General features: G+C 38.7%; 1 protein-coding gene across 6 annotated transcripts in view; it reads right to left on the bottom strand.

Moving 5' to 3' along the window:
- LOC109413707 (axin) overlaps positions 1–20,745 on the bottom strand; it is a 92,163-nt gene that overhangs the window by 17,789 nt on the left and 53,629 nt on the right. For all 6 annotated transcript variants that reach the window (XM_029880287.2, XM_029880282.2, XM_062856818.1 and 3 more), the window contains one exon: positions 5,981–6,423. In XM_029880287.2, coding sequence (XP_029736147.2) covers positions 5,981–6,067 — 87 coding nt within the window. In that variant the 5' untranslated portion in view covers positions 6,068–6,423. The remainder of the gene's footprint in view (positions 1–5,980; positions 6,424–20,745) is intronic.

The following is a 20,745-nucleotide window of genomic DNA, read 5'->3' as shown; positions in this document are numbered from 1 at the left end:
AGTTTGCATGATAATCGTGGATGTATGGTCTTGACTATCATGCAACAAAAACATTCACGTATGACCAGATGAAATATTCATGGGTGACTGTGACATTTTTTTAATCACGGCAAAAAATGTAGTGGATTTTCAAATTGAGTGAACTAATGAAATACCAGTGGTTCCGAAAATTGCGAACGGGACATGCGTATAACTTAGGAACCGGAAGTGTGAAGAAGCGGAGACAAAGATTTTCGGATTGTGCGTTCCGAGGGTCATAACCACCAATGGAGCAGGGGAACAAAAGTCAGTGGCTCCCAACTGAATAGTTACGGCCCACGTCTAACAAATCAAAAAGTCTCATGCCATACGGATATTTTCAGACCTGGCTAATTGAGTTGATGTTGAAACCCGATATCCTAGGCCATTTTGGAATTGAATATGGCGCTTGGGGTTTCTGGGACAATACAGGGACACTACTGAGGGTTTCCGCCATCGTCAAAAACGCCTTTGTAACGACTTTGAAATCAAATCCGCTGAAAATGCTCTGAAGCTCCTTGGAATATCTCCAAAATCCCCCTAAAATCCCCAGAAACCCCATGTAACGCACCTCAGACCCTCCGAAACCCCAGAAAACGCCATGTAACGCCTCCATAACGTTACTGAAACCCGCTGAAAATGGTCTGAAGCTTGGAATGCCTCTGAAATCCCCCTTAAGCCCCCTCAGACCCCAAGTAACGCCCTTGACACCCTCTAGCACGAGTTATCCGCATTTTTCTTTCGCAGTTTTCGGAACCACTGGAACTCCAACTCTACATTTCAAAACTGTCATTTCGTACTCCCATCATCTTGATTTGTGTTACAATCATGGTGCCAAATGCTACATTCAGGGTAGACGACATAGATGCGTCGACGGCAGCATGAATGTAGTGTGTGACGGTAGTATGCAACATTAGTCATGACGGTAAAGGCGTTGCGACGATAATGAAAAAAATGTACTATACGGTTCACTGGACCACCTAAGCAAACGTGATCAAATACATAGCTCATATAAAGATGTTTTTATGGGTGTTTTGCAGTATGATAGATAGTTTACTAATTTGACCAAGGAACACTAACTTTTGGTTCACGTAATTCACTGAATCAAATAAATAATTAAACAAAGTTTTACGTTTTAAGTGCTGAAAAACTATTGGGGCACAACGCACCTTGAGGTGGGGCAATACGGCCTCTGGGCATTTTCCGCTTTGAATTCTAATGAAATACAAGGATGCTTCATCCGACTATTTACGGCAGTAATGGAGGGTGTAGGCGGCGGATGGCAGTTTATGGGTTGTTTCCATATAAGCAGCACACATTCGCTTAAATTCAGTGTCTTCAATATAGGGCGCTGCATGAAATTCTTTCCTTCTCTTTCACTCTTGCAGAAATTTGGTAAACAACAAGGCCAAGAAACGTCAAAATCCCATACAAAATCAAAACAGTGCAGTGCCCTATAGTCCAAATGTGGAAAACCATCGTATTCCACGCTTTTCATTCGAATATTTTAGTCATTATTGGGCTTGGCGGGCTCAATTTAACGTCTAGTTTGCCTGCATCTAAAGAAAACTTCATTGGTATAATGGAATAGCAGTGGAAATAGCGTGAATACGTTTTTCCCAGGGATGCGTATTGCACTACCCCAGGTTACCCTATCGGGTTGAAAAGCTTACAGAAAGATGATCATAGGATCCCCCTCTACACAGGAATCGCGCGTAATTTATGTTCACTTAAGGTGAAGATATGACGAAGCCACAGCTCAAATTTTCAAGAGCACAAATCTAGAGAACCGAATGTCGTTTTGCGCTGAAAAGTTGATCGATTGATTACCCGCTGGTAGTGTCCAATCGATCAACTTTTTAGCACAAATGGACGTTCGGTTCTTCAGATTAGTGCTTTTGATAATTTGAGCTGTGGCTTTGTCATATCTTCACCTTAACTGTCCTGTCACGCGAATTTGTCAAGAATCAAAAGATTTGAGAGAAACTCTTCGTATTGCACTATCAACAAATAACGCCTATAATAAAAAAGCTTTACCCTAGACTTAGTATGCGAAAACAGATAGATTTTATTAGTGTTATTATTCAATTGTATGCAAAGGAAAAACAACAAGTATTAAATCTTTGTAAACCGCTTTTCTTAGCATATGGTAAAGCTCTTTTCACAGTAGACGGATCATTTTACGGTCTTTAATAATAAAAAGACAATTACACGGTCTTCGACCTTGCGGCCTCGACAACGGACAACACATAGCACCCAGTCGTCCAGTGGAGAATTTTTCGATTGACGAAAAGTTTTCCCCGACTGGACATCCATGGTAACTTTTTTCAACGTTCAAAAAGTACCTATGTTTTAAAAGTTTGTGAAGCATTTACATAGCGTTTGTGTACATTCAAAATTTTATTCAATTCGGTTCACTAATTTCCGAGATATGGCAGCTCAAAAATGAGTTCTAGATTGAGTTTAAATAAGGGCGAAACTAACATGAGAGAGTTCTCTTCATCGACTCTCTCTTCTGCAAATTAAAGTGACAAGATGCAAATTCAATCGAACTTTTTTACACTTAGACGCTAGATTGCATCGCAACCTAGCGATTTTTGACCAAAAAGTGCAACCATACTTGCCTCTTGTCACTTTAATTTGGAGAAGAGAGAGTCGATGAAGAGAACTCTCTCATGTTACTTTCGCCCTTATTTAAACTCAATCTAGAGTTGTCTAAAAAAAGTGTTTTACCCGAACGGTTCTAACTTTGCGAAACATTAATCAATTGAGCCCAAATTTGTACCAATTATATACATATAATAGGTTGACAAACAGTCAAAATTTGAGATTTTTTGATGCACTCTATGAAAAGTTATAGCATGTGGAACTTTTTTGTGAGAGCAAAAAAAAGTTGCCTATCCCAAACATTTTGGCCACCCCCTGTATATGATATCCTAGTTTATTACGTACAGTATGACCCATAAAAAATGCGACATTCCATTTTTTTGCGGTATTTGATGATTTTTAATGAAATAATCTTAATGAATTAAACTTTTTTGCATTAGGATACAATAAGGAGGTCATTGTCTTACAGAATCTCTAAAATTTTTGTCAAAATATTCATTGGTTATGTATATGGGATACCTTAGATTTGTTAACAATTTCTAAATAAAATCCAGTTTTCCTCTAATTTTCAGAACAAAATGAACTAAGATAAAAACTTTTAAACACATGGAAACCATGAAGAAATATGTACTCTTAAATACGCCCATGTTTGAAAAATATTTTAAAAATAATTTCAAATGTTTAGGAAACAAAAACTAAAAAAGGTGCTACATATTAAAATCCGTATTTAAGATAAAGTAATAAAAAACTTAACACTGTTTGAGCATTAAAAAAAATTTTGTCAATGAAGGCATATAAACCTACCTTTGCGATAGGTACAAATACTAAGTACTTAAAAACAATTTCATGCTTATAACATAATATTTTCTAAAAATTATCATTTGTCAAATAATTCAATTTTCAGAAAATGTCTCTTAATTTATAAGTTAATATTTTTTTCGTTCTTGCCCGACGAACCAACGAACTCCTGAAGACCTTATCCAGCCATAAAAGTACTGTTTTGAAAATAAAATTTGATTGAATGTGATTGAAAGCAATTGAAAGAAAATTATATCCTTAAAAAACGGCCTCTGGCGCGTGGACGATTTCGACATCCATATGTTCAACGTTATATTTCCAAAGGTATGTGCATGAAATCAGTCTATGTTCCTTTGTCACTATCAGATTAGTGGCTCTACTATACTATCCAATAGATACATGCAAGGTTTATCAATTCGAAGTAGGGGAACGATGAGTTTGAAAACTGTCGCATTTTTTTATGGGTCATACTGTATTTGCAGTGTTCCAATACAAGAGCTTCGCTAATTTCCGTATTAACGCCACCAACGTCGGCTCGAGTATTTCTATGTGCCATATTATTATCTCAAGGTAACCGACAAGCATTTTAACCCTTCAGGACGCCAAGCCAAACCAAGCCCGCCGTATGCAGTGCGAGCGATATCAAACAGGTGCGCGTTCTGGAAGGTTAATAAGCCGTGCTTCTGTTTAAGAACAGCATTCTACCTGCTTACTGCCGTATCATAGCAGTTCGATGGCTAAACTGCCCTAAATAAGCAATGGAACAGCAGTGCAAGGTAAACCTGGTTTTGGAAACATCTTCATTTAAACTGGATAGTACGATATCCTTTCCATGTATTTTACAAGTGCACTAGGCAGGAAAACTGCTCCTCTTTTCGATAGGGGTTGAAATATAATCTACAGCTTTGAAAGAAGATGTTGTTTCAAAAACCAGTTGCACCTATTTGAAATGTTGGTGCCGAATTGTATCTGATGGCTCGCGAAAAGTATGAAGGCTGTAAAAGGAGGTCGCGCACCTGAAAGTTTGGGAACCTATGATGTGTGCAAAAATCTCTGAGGAAATCCCGGTTGGCATCCTTTTTTTCTTCTTCTTGGCGTCTCGTTTTCACTGGTATAAAGCCAGCTCCACGGCTTAGTATTCAATGAGCACTTCTACTTCCACTTATTTCTGGATTTCTTCCATGATTCTCCCGGATTTCTCAAGGGATTCTTTACGGAACTTCTCTCGAAATCACCCCCCGAAATTCTTCTCCGAGGATTCTTGCCGTGATTTTTTCAGTGTTTCCTCTCGGTAGTTTTTCCAAGTTTTTTTTCCCGGGAATTCCACAGGGATATCTAAAAGTTGTCTTCCAGCCATTTTTTTCTATTAATTCCTCCCGATATCCATTCTAGGGCCCATATAGCCGAGGCGGTAAACGCACGGGTATTCAACATGACCATGCTGAGGGTGACGGGTTCGATTCCCGGTCGGTCCAGGATCTTTTCGTAAAGGAAATTTCCTTGACTTCCTTGGGCATAGAGTATCTTCGTGCCTGCCACACGATATACGCATGGAAAATGGTCATTGGCAGAGGAAGCTCTCAGTTAATAACTGTGGAAGTGCTCATAGAACACTAAGCTGAGAAGCAGGCTTTGTCCTAATGAGGACGTTACGCCAAGATGAGAGAGAGATCCATTCTAGGGATTTCACTATAGATTTTTCCAAGTGTAGAATTAGCTCTAAGCGATAAACTAGACCAAGCCGAAGTATATAATGGTGGGTAGAGACAGGGATAAGCCTAGTAGCTGAAGACTTAAGTTATCCGACCGTATATTTTTCGGAGTTTTTGAGTGAAAGTGATGCGGACAATTCTCGGTGGAAATCAAGAATATGGTTTGTGGCACAGACGCATGAATCACGAGTATTACCAGGTTACGATTAAGCGATTATTGTAAAACTAAAAAGTAAGGCAGACTTTTGGTCTGGACACGTGTGTCGAAAGTAAGAATAGCGGAAAAATATTCAACAGAGATCCAGGTAGATGTTGATGACTTCTTGGGTGGCTGCGTACGCGCTGGCTGCAGTTGGGTTGAAGAAGACCTGGTGTTGTTAACTATAATGGCTAGTTTCCACTTCGTACGTACTGTGCAAAAAGATAGGACAAGTAATGGTCAAGTAATGATTCCGCTTCAAAATTACTTGTGCAGTTCGCAGATGGCAAGTAAGGAAAAAAGTGTAACACTCGTAACGCCTCCCGTGCAAATCAAATGGAGCTGTCACTTTTCCTTGCGGAACAATTGTCCGTGCTATTATTCCGTAAGGAAAAGTAACGTTTCTCCCCATACTGGATCAGTTGTCAAAATTACTTGCGGAAAAAGAGGGAATTTTACTTGAGCGCTCTACTTGGCAACACGAAACTTAGCTCAACGTTCGATGGGAAACTGGAGGAACATCGCCCAAGATTGACGAAGATAGTGCTCGACGCTGGAGTGAAGTTTCTTTGTAGCCAACAAGGTACTCAAGAGAATCCCTGGAGTGTACAGGACATAAGAAAGATGAATATTTGCTAGCGCTCACCTTCCGCCGGCTTTCCTCTCCTGGCACTGGTGGTCTGGGTCCGCTGCAGGTAACGTCATCAAATTTGTGTGAAGAATACTGACTCATCGAGGAAAAACTTGCGGTTTCGCTGGTCACCTCATATAACAAACGCAAATTGTAGCTAACGTGCGTGCGTGTGTTTGTTCGGAAGACGTGTGGATTCAATAGCAGGCAATTATAGGCTTATTTTTTAATGTTTGTGTTTTTTTTTCTGCTTCGACAGACAATTTGATTATCACGCGCCGAAAGTCTGCGGGATTGGGAACACACTTCGACTTCGGTCCGTCTGGTATGATCGATTGGACGGTTCACGTTTGCGGTTTCTTTGGAGGAAACCTGGTGCTCCTTTTGAATCCCCTGGCCGACGTCGTGTGTGTTCCGGGAAAGCGCAACTAATGATTTGCGGTAAGTAAGTTGTTTATCTGCAATGAAAAAAAAAAGAACAAACATCGTTAGTGAGATAATAATATCAATTGTCAAAGAGGAAGTTTACACAGTTTGTAATTTATGTAATAACCAAATAGAATAGATGTAATTATTCTGCATGTTTATTCATGGTAAGATATCCAAAAGTAATAATGATGACAAATAAATATTCAGATAAGGACATTTATACTACAGTTTAAGTTTCAAAAATTTCTAGAGATTTTCCCAGCAGTAGTAGTTTTAGAAAATTTAAGTTTTTTTTTATGAATTCTTTCAGTAACTGGTTCATTACTGGCAAACAAGAATAGAAGTTAGTTGATCCAAAACATCTTCCAGCGATTTTGTAAGAAATACCAAAGAAACATTTTAAATTATATCAGTAGCCCTTACAGAAAAAACATGTTATAACAAAAATAACTATTTTCTACGTAAGTACAGGGGGTTGCCAAAATGTTTGGGATTGGCAACTTTTTTATCTCTCACAAAAAAGTTCAACAAACTGTAACATTTCATAGAGTGCATCAAAAATTCTCAAATTTTGACTGTTTGTCAACCTATTCTATGTGAATCGATGCTAAAATTTTGACCGCGATTGGTTATTTTTTCGCGAAGTTAGAACTGTTACGGTAAAACACTATTTTTTAGACAACTAATTTTTGAACTGTCATATCACGGAAACCAGTGAAACTCTATGAAAAGTTACAGCATGATGAACTTTTTTGTGAGAGAAAAAATAGTTGCCTATCCCAAACATTTTGGCCACCCCCTGTAGGTCTGAAAATCTTCACTCAAATGTCAAATGCAATTGAACTCTATAAGTAGGTATACAAAACATACATAAGTCGCGTCTTATAAAATAGTTTGATCATATTTATATCCTTATTCTTTGCTAGTTCTCTTATATCCCCTACCATCCTCATAAGGCTAGGCAACACATAAGTCCAAATGCACAGCAAAAAATGTCACCAACCACAGTTGTCACCAATGAAAAGGGATCCAATCGTGTCGTCAGCCATTTTCCTCGTCAGCCGTCGGACCAATTGCATAATATTACGCTAGTCGTATGTATATAACTACCGAAGTAAAGTACAAAACCCCACACAGTACATTTCCAAGTCCTCGAAGCATCCTGCAAGGACGACGCGAATATTGAGAAAAAGCAAATGGAAAAGGGATCCTCTCGACATTTGAAAATGGTAGCCCTGGAGGAGGGGGATTGCGGTGGCGACGACTGCTACCGTTCGAACGATTCCTTGTATATCCTCTTCACATCCCTATGTACATTGATATCGCTCGAGGGTCCTTTTAGGTTTCCTCGCAAAAGCATTTTTTAAATGATGCACATGAACTCAATGGAAACCTGTAGAAATGTGCACAGAATGTAACAGGGTACACACATTTCATGCACGGTTTTGCTCATGGCAGCAGCAATAATTATGTTGATGGATTTTTGATCCCTTGCAATTGAAGCAAGCAAAATCTGGAGAACAATGAATGATGTACGAAGGGTACAGAAGAAATTAATTCAAGCGTGGAATATGCTGAATGGTTAGGATTGACGGTTGAATAGGGCCGGGGATGCATGCTGATTAGAAATGGTATTCTTTTCGTTAAAAAATACAGAGAGTCAAACATACTGCTCTGTCGAGCACAGAAAATAAAATCTAGGAAAATTGCTCAATTTTGACCTTAGATGGGCATAATAGCTTAATATTTAAGTTACTGCCTATAGGTTCAAATTCTGAATGGGGCTACTATTATTTAAGTCCAGAAGTTCAAGATTATTTGTACACAAGTTGAAATAACACTAGTTTGCGGCATTTCGGAATTTGATTAGATTAGGTAGAATCATGCCAGTTCGAAAATATGAAGGTAAAAAATTACAGTAGGGTAGAAGCGTAAGTTTTGGTCGTTTTTTTTTCCTCCCCTGTTGGGGAAATTAGGCCACTGCGTCCAATATGCTGAACTTTTGTGGCATCCCAAGTAACAATTCCATTTCTGACAGGTTTTGTTTGATTTTTATTAAGGTTTTATTACAGCAATAATTAAAACTCACAGTTTTATGACTGCTTTTATGAAAACCATTGATAAAATGTTTTATAGTATACTTGAAGATATCCATAAAGACAGATTTTAAGAGTAAACAAAACTTTCCGATATGTAAACCTTCTGGCAATCATTATTACCACAATAAAACTGTTAAAACTCTCAACAGATGGCGATCCGTTTGATTAGTAACGACATCTGTTGGTGGCAAAGCAGAAACTACGGCACTGATAGGTTTATTGCGGTCATCATAAAAGTAAACTTGCTTTCGTTTTATTTTCGCTGGTTATGGTCGTCGCCATATTGAAGAAATAGCTTACGTGAATGGAAAATAGTTAATTTTGCTCAAATTAGCAATGAATTGATAGTTTGCCACCATTTTCATAACATGCTCACATAACTAAACTCTCACTGCTGAGTTTTCTTGTGATTCGAGATAGTTTTACAAAATTCAAAAATTGATTTATTTCATTCCAAGATGATAATATTCACTATTTTCGAAGCGCATTAATTTTATGATTCTGCAACCCCAATATTCACAGTAAATTCGAATGCGCATAAGCCTACCAGCACAATAACTACTAAAATATTACTTTGAAATAATCGCTTTCTGTTTACGAATGATGTATCCTCCTGAACTTTACGTGCCATCGCAGAAGCTTTTCTGCATCTTGAGCTGTCATAGTTTTTGTCAAAAAAAAAACAACAACAAACGAAAATGGAACATTTTTCAACTAGGTTTTAATACGAGTTTATTGCTACTCTTAATGCGGTTTGCAAAACCTCTCCGAGAGTGGTCCACTTATCCGGAAGATGCTCTTAAAGAGGTTATCAAGAGGTTTTGATGTATGATTGCAAGTTTTATAAAATTGGTCATGAAGATCTCTTGTAGAGCCGAATAAAACTTAAAATGTTACTTGGGATATCCCGTTTTGATATTCGCATCTAGCCAACTAATTACCATGTGTCAAGTACCGTGATTTCGGGTGAAATTGATCACTTTTCACAGTTTTTGGCTTCTAATTTTTGAATAGTTATTGATATGGTCACACTAAATGCTTTAAAACAAGTACGACCACGGATTTCATCAGTCAACCAGGTTGAAACTTTTACTGCAAATCATTTTATTGCAATAAATATCATTTAAAATAAAAAATCAGAAATTTTAGTTTCGGGGTGAAATTGATCAGTCAATGAAATGTCTTTGTAAGTGCTGGAAATAAATATTCCATCTAAATTATCCATCCCAGAATGCGAAAAGCTTTCTAAAACTTATACAAGTTTAGTAAATTCTTAATTATTTAAGTTTAAAGTTTAATAAATCTAACGAAAACGCCTAAAAGTATGCAATTTCCATAGTAGACAGGTCATCACTTTAGAAAAAGTACAATTTTATGCATAAATATCAATATTTATAAAACTTTTGATGGCGAAATCGTGTTCAGCGAACACTTGGCAGCTATAAACATTTATTCGAATATTCATTATATGTGCGATACAGCTACAGTAACAAAAGTTAGAAAGTGTCTTAGAAAATCGCCAAACAGGCAGTTTCGGAAAATATTAAATTTTATACAGAAATATGTGACTAATTATCTGTAAAACATGTAAACTCAACATTCAATAACCCTTGAGCCAGATGATGGTCATTTTCTACAAATTGTTTTGAGTTCAAAGCTTTATTTTTCACAAATAAAAATTGTCCTCACGTCGATCAATTTCACCCTACTGATCAATTTCACCCGAAATCACGGTAATCATCTACTGCCACGACGCGTCGTCCCCCAGTCAGGTGCAATGGGATTGATAAACTCAAAGACCTTCCCAGGTTCTGCAGACCAGATCTCACTGGGTTACAAGCAACCACTATTTAGAAATCTTTGCCTGCGCGTGTATAAAGCACCACAACTGCAAAGCAGATGTTCCGAGGTTTCAAGTTCCGTATTACAGAAACGACAGATATCACTCTGAATATGACCAATATTGAGTTTATGATGAGTTCTACCTGCTCGAGCAGTGTCCAGTTACTAGGCCAGTGTATGTACATAAGCTCTCTTGCTGAGCTCTAAGAGCTTTTTGGTTTTATAAGCATTTGGTGTTATAAATCGTTTTGACTGATTGCAATTTTTGACTGGATGGACTGGATTGGATATCACCCTCTGCTCAGCCCAGCGTTTCAGGTCCATTTTAATTGTACAGTTTGATATACATACCACATAATGGTTCTGGGCCAGCAAACTGTAAATTGAAACCACTTTTAGCAAGCTCGTCTGCCATTTCATTCCCTTCAATGCCACAAAGACCTGGAACCCAGTATAAGTTTAGTGAGTTCCCTTGGCACAGCCTGCGCAGTGAAAGAATGCATTCCCAGACAAGCTTTGAAGTACATTTGTAAGCGCACAATGCTTTTAGTGCAGCTTGACTAAATGAGAAAATACAAATATTTGCATATCTGTATTTTCACTCAAGGCAGATATTTGCGCATTTCGAAATAGCAAAAATCTCTGCTTGAAACACCGTAGGATAATGTCCCATCGTCACTGAAATTTGTATTCCAGGGCCGTAGATTCCTGCTCCCGTTTTTATTCCAACTTTTGAGCCATCTGTATAGAATTTGATTGATCCTTGACGAACAGTGGGACCTCCGACTTCCCCATCTGCACGAGTTGTTTCGTGCAACTTGTAAGGAACATCATGGTTCTCCACAGGTTTCATCCAGTCTTTAATCATTTTCATTACTGGCCTATTTTGGAAGTATTGTGAAATGCTCAGGTGACCTACAAGATCACCTGGCATAAACTTTTCAACTCGTTCAAGTCTCAGCAATTCCTTTTCTGCTTCTAATTGCACGTACTCGTGCAAAGGTAGCAGATTGAGAATCGCATCTAAAGTTTTTCAGTTTAGCATCCAGTATCAAACCTAAGTATTTGACTCGATCACTGGGATGAATTTGTATCCCTCCAAGCCGAAAAGCTTTTAGGTTGATATTCCTTCTCCTAGTGAAAGGGACAATCGCGACTTTTGACGGGTTGATGCTAAGGCCCACCATGAATGTGTATAGTTTAGGGCCTTTGCATTCTTTCCGAAACAGTTTCGTCATACTTTCCTCTCACTATGACTATATCGTCTGCAAAGCCCACAAATTCGAAACCTTTTTCGTTCAAGCTTCTTAGAAGATCGTCTACAACTAAGGACCACATTAGTGGTGAGAGGACTCCTCCTTGAGGGCAACCTTTCGTTGCCCTTACTGTTATAGACTTCCCAGCTCAGATGTGATTTCTCTTTTTGCAAGCACAGTATAAATCCAATGTATGATACATTGGTCGAAGTTTTTATTCTCTATGGCACGCTTCATAGATGAATAGGAGGCATTATCAAATGCTCCTTCTATGTCTAAAAAGACGCATAGAACTATTTCTTTTGCTGAAAACGTTTTTTCCACCTTTGTTACTAGCGAATGAAGTGCCGTAACCGTTGACTTACCAGTTTGATAAGCAAACTGGAAGTCACGTAGGGGATGCTCTTGTATGTAAGAAGAATTGATAAAATCCTTCAAAACCGTTTCCATAGTCTTCAACAAAACTGAAGAAAGACTAATTCGCCTGTATGCTTTGGGATGCATCTTGTCTCACTTCCCCTTTTTCGGTATAAAGATAACTTTAACAATTCTCCATTTTGATGGAACGTAATTCAATCTTAAACTAGCCTTGAACATCTCAATTAGTGATGGAACCAACACCGCTTCTCCATTTTGAATCAGTGCTGGAAATATTCCATCAACTCCTGCAGATTTAAAAAGCTGAAAAGATCTAATTGCATTTTCCACTCTGGCCTTCGTGAACATTTCATCAGCTAAATCTGAGGCGGTGTTTATTGTACTAGTTGACTCCGAAGAGTTTGTACTAGGACATCCTTCACCTTCCAGAGATATTGTATCATTGGAATCCACATTTAGAACCGAACCTGGAAAATGGGTTTCCATCATTAAATCCAAAGTTTCACGAGGAGTTTTGGTAAAAGGTCCATCGTCGCGCTTCTGGTTTCCCAATTCATTTGAATGATCTTTTGCAAGCGTTTTCTGTAGTCTTGCAACTACAGGGGTGCTGTTTATGTTTTCACATGTCAGCATACAAGATTTTCTATTAGATTTTCGTATTTCGTTGTTGTATTCAGTCAGGGCTTAACTGTACTGAGTCCAATCTCTTGTTCGTTTCGCTCTATTGAACATTTTACGAGAAAATTTTCTAAGGCGATCCAGTTTAGAGTTCCACCACGGCACGTCTCTAGTAGAAGACGATTGAATGGAGGAACAACTGCTGTTAAAGGAATTCATGATACTTTCGTTTACTCCTTGAGAAAAATGATTCTAACTTTTGGGTTGAATCAATAGTTTCTCCCATTGTAAATGGGTGCGTATTTAACAATTCTACATATTGATCCCAGTTTGTCTTCCTGGGATTTTTAAATGAGATTCTAGAATAATCTCCACCAATCCAATTGAAGATTATGTGTTTATGATCAGATAGAGAAATCTCATCTGACACGTGCCAGTTTGTGATCTTGTCAAAGGTTGTAGCATTGCACAGTGTTAGATCCAAGACCTCTTGTCTGATTACATTTGAGAAACTAGGTTTATCACCATTATTGCAAATGTCTATATTGTTGGAAGACAGATACTCTAATAGTGACTCACCTCGACTGTTAATATCCGTATTACCCCAAACCGTGTGATGCGCATTGGCGTCACAGCCACAAACGATTTGTTGTTTTCTTTACAGAATTGAACAAATGATGCGATCTCAGGAGGAGGAACATCACCAGGAAAGTAAGCTGAAGCCACAGCGATCTCAGTTTTACCCCTAGTGGTTGGTACCTCTACCATGACCGCAACAATGTCCTTTCTGATAAACTCTGTAATAGGATAGCATTTTAACGATTTGCGTACTAAAACAGCGGTTCTGGGAGAATCTTGTAGCTCATCATAAAATAGTTTACTATTTTGTGTCAGTACTCCAAAAATCTTTCGTTTATTGGATTATGGCTCTTGAATAAGCGCCACTTCCAGTCCTTCTTTTTTGCACCTTCGACTCAACACAGCAGAAGCTCCTTTTGCGTGATGAAGGTTTACCTGAACGAACTTAATTTCTGTCATAAAAAATTGCATTTACCAACTTTTATTAAGTCTCGGAATTGAGACGTAAGAAAAGTGGCCGATTATCCCGGAGACAAATAAGGTCCACTGCGTCATTGCTCCGTTTAACACAGTAAGGGCAAAATACTGTGGAGGGTGCCCTGGTACTCCACAGGCTCCGTTCACGGTTAAGGCTCAAGCATCCGTCATCATTTTTCGGAAAATAAAAAGCAGTTTTCTCGCTGGAAATCAATACATCGGCCATGCAAATATATTCACTGCATTCTATTCTTCATGTGGAGTACAGTGAATATATTTCCATAGCAAAGACTTTTGTTTTGAACGAAAAAACTGCTTTCAAATATTTGATGATGACGATGATTTCAATGACGAATTGTTCAACGTTAAGTTTTTATTAGACCCCCTAACCATTCATTCCTAGGCACGGTACGCTTGACACCATGAATTAGGGGTCGCTTGTTTGGTGGACTTTTACCACCGGATCAGGCAATCCGTAGTGATATTCTTGCAGTTGAGGGAACTGCTACCACCACTACACGGCTATCTAGGCTGATCGGGAATAGAAATTAATATTGATGATCAACTTCTTTAGAGCCCGAACAGCCGTCATAGTGCGTTATTTAGCCTGTTGCGTTTTAAATTAGCATAACTTTATTTTTTATTACTAGATTCTAATATAACTAGCTGACCCTACGTGGCTAGCCACGTTTTTGCAATTCCGAGAAATGTCTCTTCATTCCTTCGAAATATATCCTAGAATATCGTCTTTTCCTTGTTTTTGGAAATTTTGGAAATTTCTTCCAATTATGAAAAGAAATCATATTCCGAAGAGTGTTCTAGAATGTTCTAGGTACTTGTTTTTCTTCTTCTTGGTAAGCTCCAGATGTTTTTTGTTATCCAATTTGAGGACTTTTGAATATCCCATTATGTTCGGAAACCTCTCGAACATTTGTTTAAAAAAAAAATTCAAGCGCTCGTGGAAAGTTCTGGAACAGCTTATAAAACTTCATTTTCCTTTCTATTTTATTTGCTCTTTCTTCTCCTTATACTTTTTTCTCTAGTTCATACAATGCTATTCTTACCATTCTACTATACGTGGAATATTTCAGTAAAACTTTGCTAAACGTCACGGGAGAACAGATAGACAACTCTGGGTTTATTTCATGCAACCCTATTTTGATGCACCTGTTTTTGATCTTCTAACATAAATTGAGAGAACTTTTATCCATCAAGGAGATTCTTGATGCTTCTAGAATAACAATTGAGGAAGCTTCTTCTCAGAAGCCAGTGTATCAATATATATGTGAAACATTTCACTCAGTATTGGACTTACCAGAAGCGCCAGAATATATTCTATCATGTATCTACTTTTTGACCGTAGACGACTGTTGTGGGGTTGTTGTCTATCGAATGGGAGAATGTTCTAGAAATAAAAAACGCCTGAAAGTATACTTCCAAGTACATACCTCGAAAATTTAAGAAGTTTGATACTCCAGAACATTCCAGAATAGTTTTTCTGAAACTTTCAGTAACTTCCAGATAGTTCTCGAAAGTTGTAAGCATTTCGATGTTCCAGAATATTCCAGAATGTTATATCTGAAGAGTTCAATAACTTAAAGAAAGTGCTCAAATTTTTTAAAAGTTTGATATAGCTATAGTGAAACATTTCGATGAAACATTTCAATGAAACATTTCAAAGCGTGACAGAGGGACAGACAACTCTGGGATTTTATATATATGATATGATGACTAAAGCTGTGAAAACCACAGAATTTGATGGAAACATGTTAGAAAACAAATATTGTCTTCGAAATATCAGTTCCCATATGTATATTTTGGGCAAGGTGATTCTCCCATAAAAACGCAACGTCATTTATGGACGCTCTCTGATCGGACTCCCGATTCGGGTTTTATTACTAGAACTCTATAACTTGAAGTCCGTGTCGGGTCCGGATCACAACGTCCGAGGTCATAATGTCCCGGTCGTTAGGTCGCGTTTTTTTTTTTGCGAAATAACGTCCAAAAATTTTGGATGCATCATACTATCCTATACGCCTTCTCTACTGGGACTATCTGCATATTCGCCACGGGAAAATGCGCCATAATGTCCCGAGTTTTTCCCGGTAGATATTTGAAATTTTTCCCGCTTCTAGAATGTTTTCAGTAGAAATTAAATGTCAGCTCAAGAAAATTTGGGAGAATGATTATTTTTGAATGATTGTTCTTCAGGATTTTCAATGAAATCATTCTTGAACCAGTGGCGAACTGTATGGCAGAGTAAATGGTTACTTCAGGCAGGTGTCTAAGGCTGAAATCGTAAATTCTAAGAGAAATGTATGAGATGGCAGCTTTGCCGACGTATCGGTCCAGGGAGTAGACCTTCTGCAGAGCTCGAGCCTACTTTCGAGCACAGTTAGAGAAATTCAATCCCCCACAACATCAAAAAACTTTCTGACTGCAAGCAGAGCTTAAATCATTCAGATCAATGCCCCAAAGGAGTTTAACCCTTTTGAAACCAAAATTTGAAAATAAGCAAAACAATATTCTAACTTGTTGATTTTAAATCGAGCCCTGAAGAAGGTTCACTCCCCAGACCAACTATAAAAGCCCAGTTGACTATAAAAGCCGAATCACACACTTAGCGCAACAGCTTCAGTCGAATACCTTGCCGTCCTCGTCAACGCCGCTAAGGAATGCTTTTTCTGATAGAAATGCGACAGCCTGCGATAGCGATAGGTCGTTAATGTTGGGCTCACGATTGGATAATTCATCAATGGGTTCACCTCGCAAATATTGGATTTTTTTCACCAGAGTAGCCAAGCATGTTTCCTCCGATGCTTTTCAAGGAATGGTTTGTCGATCGCTGCAGCTGAAGCAAGAACCGGATGTTATCAAGCTGTTACCACGCTGGGGAAATATTGAAAATCTACGATACGTCTCTTTTAAAGTCGGAGTTGATTGGTGTTATAAAGAGAAGGCAACAGAAGAATCTACGTGGCCAGCCGGACTACTATTCCGAGAATTCGTTCATTATGAATCGTCCTACTGGGAGCCATAATTAAAATGTTGCTTTTTGATTGTTTGTATGTTAAGTCTCCTTTTTAATTCTATTCTTTGAAGTTTGTTAGCGTTATAAATGAATTGTAACTTTATGCTGTAGTTAATCATCATTGGGGCCTTACTGAGCCTGTTGATGAATATCCAATAAATAAATAAATCACACTACTGAGCGCTGCCTACAAGATACTCTCCCAAATGCTGCCGTTTATCACCGATTGCAAGGGAGTTCGTGGGGCAATCTCAGGTTGGATTCATGGGTGAACGCGCTACAGCGGACCATATGTTCGCCATCGGCCAGGTGTTGCAGAAATGCCGCGAATACAACGTGCTCACGCATTACTTGTTCATCGATTTCAAATCGGCGTATGCTACAATCGATCGAGAACAGCTATGGCAGATTATGCACGAAAATGGATTCCCGGATAAACAGATACGATTGATCAAGGCGACGATGGATCGAGTGATGTGCGTAGTTCGAGCATCTGAGACACTCTCGAGTCCCTTGGAATCACGCAGAGGGTTACGGCAAGGTGATGGTGCTTGCTTTGGACTCCGCAGAACTCTAAGATCGAATACAGTTTGCTGTAACACGAAGTTAACTATCTACAAAACGCTGATTAGGCCGGTAGTCGTCTATGGGCACGAAACATGAACCCTACGTGCAGAGGACCAACGCGCCCTTGGAGTTTTCGAACGGAAGGCGTTGCGTACCATCTACGGCGGAGTGCAGATGGAAGACGGGACTTGGATAAGACGAATGAACCACCAGCTGCTGAGAGAACCGAGTAGAATAGAGACGGCTACTATGTACAGCAGAGGCCACTCAGGCCTTAGCCTGACCGGTAAGGTAAGTAAGTGTTGTTACAATGCAACATAAAATATTTCACTTAAACCATCGGCAGAGTTGAAATTGAATTACAGAATCTGAGAAATAACAGCTCGTAATCAACGGAGCTCATCTGTTGCGTGAGTAAGGATATTTCCACAAGACCTATTTTACGCATTAGAATAACAATCGAACAACATGGTACGAACATGGACTCCATGGCAAAGAAAGAACAACTTTCGAGGAAATTGCACGCTTATCGCACCATGTTTAAACTGAGCATCTTCCACAGCATGGCGGCAGTAGTGCGTTTTCCACCTGTTCGCAAATTACAGTATTGCCCAAATTTGATTGTTTGCATTTCCACACATCCAGTCCAGCAGCGTATCATATGCATCGTTTCACGTTCGCCATTGTAATGCCGATAATTTTGTTTGTCTTGCCTCTTCGTGGCATTTGAATATCGGAACGAAAGAATAGGCCAGTAATGCACAGTGGAAGAATGTTAATTTTATGATGGCATGACTAAGTTTTAAACATTTGAGTAGTCAACAACACTTCATATGAATATCTTGATTTTGTGACAATTGGGACCGTTCATAAACCTCGTTTTTGAGGAGGGGATTCTGGCCGGCCAAAGTCTACGCTCCACACAAATTTTATTTTTTTTTGTATTGACAAAAGTCTACGAGGGGGATGGGGGGTCTGAGATTGTCAAATTTGTGTCTACATGGTATATGAACAGTCCCTTTGTTACACACGGTATTTGGTGAAGTTAAGCTTCACTTCTGACCAATTTTACAATAGTCAGTCCCACTATGTGGGGCGTCAGCTCGCGATGAGTCAAAGTCGGAGCTGGTTGATTAGCAACATGATTCCGACTAATGCCAGCCAATTTGCACATTCGGTTGTAGTCACGATTTTCACCTCCGACCTCAACGAGCAGATGATTTCTGTAAGGACGTATGTTTTAGAGATATTGTTTTACCTTTCCTATCTCTGCACATGTTGAAGGATTACGGAATCATTTAAAATGTTTGCACGGTTTTGGTTTAGATGTCACTCCTAATCAATTGACCTACGAATTTATTTTCTTAGTTTCAAAGTTTCGGCATCAGTTTGGACCTTCATCAGGGTAACGAAATAATAATTTGATTCGTTGAAGCACAGAATAATAATGGATTCTAAGGTGATAAGGGTGCTTGCTTGGATAAGGGATAAGCAAGTGCTAAGGAATAATACTGCCAGCTGATTTATTCCAGTTGGATCCTTATGCCAGAGCGCAGAAAAGTGGTTGAAGCATCTTTTGTTGAGGAAACCCGCATTCTCCCGCACTGAATGGCGGCAGAACATTCTTTCAAAACACATCAGACTGGTGGGTGCGGCACGATGATACATTATACATATATTTATCTATAAGCAGCTGAGATGTTTGTTTTGGGAAAATCCACTTATTGAAAGATCCAGCATCTGGCGCCTCTTTTCATCGCGATCGCGATGAAGCAACAAAAATTAAGTTCGTTATGTTTATTTCACCATCAAAACGTGAGCCTTCTACCGATACGTGCGATCAATGTAAATTTATGATTTCAATATGTTTATCTTCAAAGCGATATCTTCTTCGTCTTCTTTGTGGCTCTGCATTCCCACTGGAACTTGGCCTGCCTTATCTTTAACTTAGTGTTCTTTGAGCTCCGCAGTTATTAGTTGAAGGGCTTTCTTTGCCTGCCATTGTATGAATTTGTATATAGTGAGGAAAGGACAATGATACACTATGCCCAGGGAAGTCGAGAAAAGTTCCCCACCGGAACGGGAATCAAACCCGCCGTCTTCGGATTGGCGATCCAAACCCTTATCCACAAGTTTAACTGGAGACCCCAAAGCGAATGTTTTTAGAAAATCATGCATTTTCTAAATGCTGTTGGTGTATTAATTATACATTTAAAAATAATAGTTGAAAAATACATCATCCATTTTAGTAAATATAAGCAATGGTACAAAATTGGGATATAATGATTACTCGTGAGTTTCAAGTACCCACCCTTCAATTTCCATCAATGTTCCAATAAATCATTCAACCGTGGAAAAGCACAGCCCCGTTGCCACTTATCAAATCAGAACTTGACGTTGGCAAAATTAAAATTTAATAATCTCCCGTGAAGAAGTCTCTTGAAGCAGTCGTGTACAGCAGGGAAAATTCCACCCAGCACAAGGACTTGGGTCGGATCGAAACAACCCGCCATACTGGAAACAACAATTGACGCTTGAAATGCGATATAGTTAGGAGGGATCAGGCATGATTGTTTGCTTGAATTTGTTTTCGCCGGTATGAATCGAACTAGCAGAACAACAGCACGGTCGGCAGGGCTGAGTATTCCGTATTATTCATGTGTTCTTGCTATAAATAATATAAGTCCTACGCGTACGAAGGAGAAAAGTAAAAAGTGGGCTGGAACAACTGTTGTTGAACCCTCCGGAGCATATGAAAGAGGGAAGGGATTTACAAAGGGTAGGGGCTTTAAATTTGCCTTGAGGGTGTGCTGGATGGTGGTACAGTCAGTGATGAATTTTTCGAACCTTGGTTTTCTTAAACACAAGTCAAATAGGCTTGAAGAGATTTTTAAAATTACCATAAAACCAAAAAGGAAGCTATAAGGTTTTCAAATGATTCTCAAAACCTCTAAAAGATTAATTAGTTAACAAAATTTTACTTGGGATAATAATGTATTTTTGTTATTAGTGTTTGAAAATTCTTTAAAAAAAACGCAGTTGCAGCGTTTTGTGTTCCATAGTCTATGTGATTTACCGCAGTACAGAGAAACAGACGTTACACTTCACTACCTTACCTATCCATCGATCACATTCTTAGCGATTGATTAGACTATTTGTAAGGTAGTCGATCGGTCACTCGCGGCGCTCACATCGTTTTTGCTCCTGTTTGACATTTGCTCAGTACCGCCATCTAGTGGTTGCTCGGCCAAACACAGCAGGATTATTAGCATTGGACGGTAACGGTTTCTTACCGTTGTTTTTTTTACTATAATTGGATCAATGTGTTACAGTTGCAGTATTGGAAAAAAAGTAGGCATTTCTGATTTCCATACAAAATAGCCATTTTCGGAGATCTATATCTTTGACCGATTGAGCTGAAAATTTTACACATAACTTAAAATTATCTGTATTTTTAATTTCCATTGAGTTCAAGAACTTTCATAGGCAAAATGTAGAGTTTCT

This window comes from Aedes albopictus, chromosome 3 (genome assembly GCF_035046485.1).
Source record: "Aedes albopictus strain Foshan chromosome 3, AalbF5, whole genome shotgun sequence".
In the NCBI taxonomy this organism is placed as follows: domain Eukaryota; kingdom Metazoa; phylum Arthropoda; class Insecta; order Diptera; family Culicidae; genus Aedes; species Aedes albopictus.
This window is presented reverse-complemented; position numbering and strand designations above follow the sequence as displayed.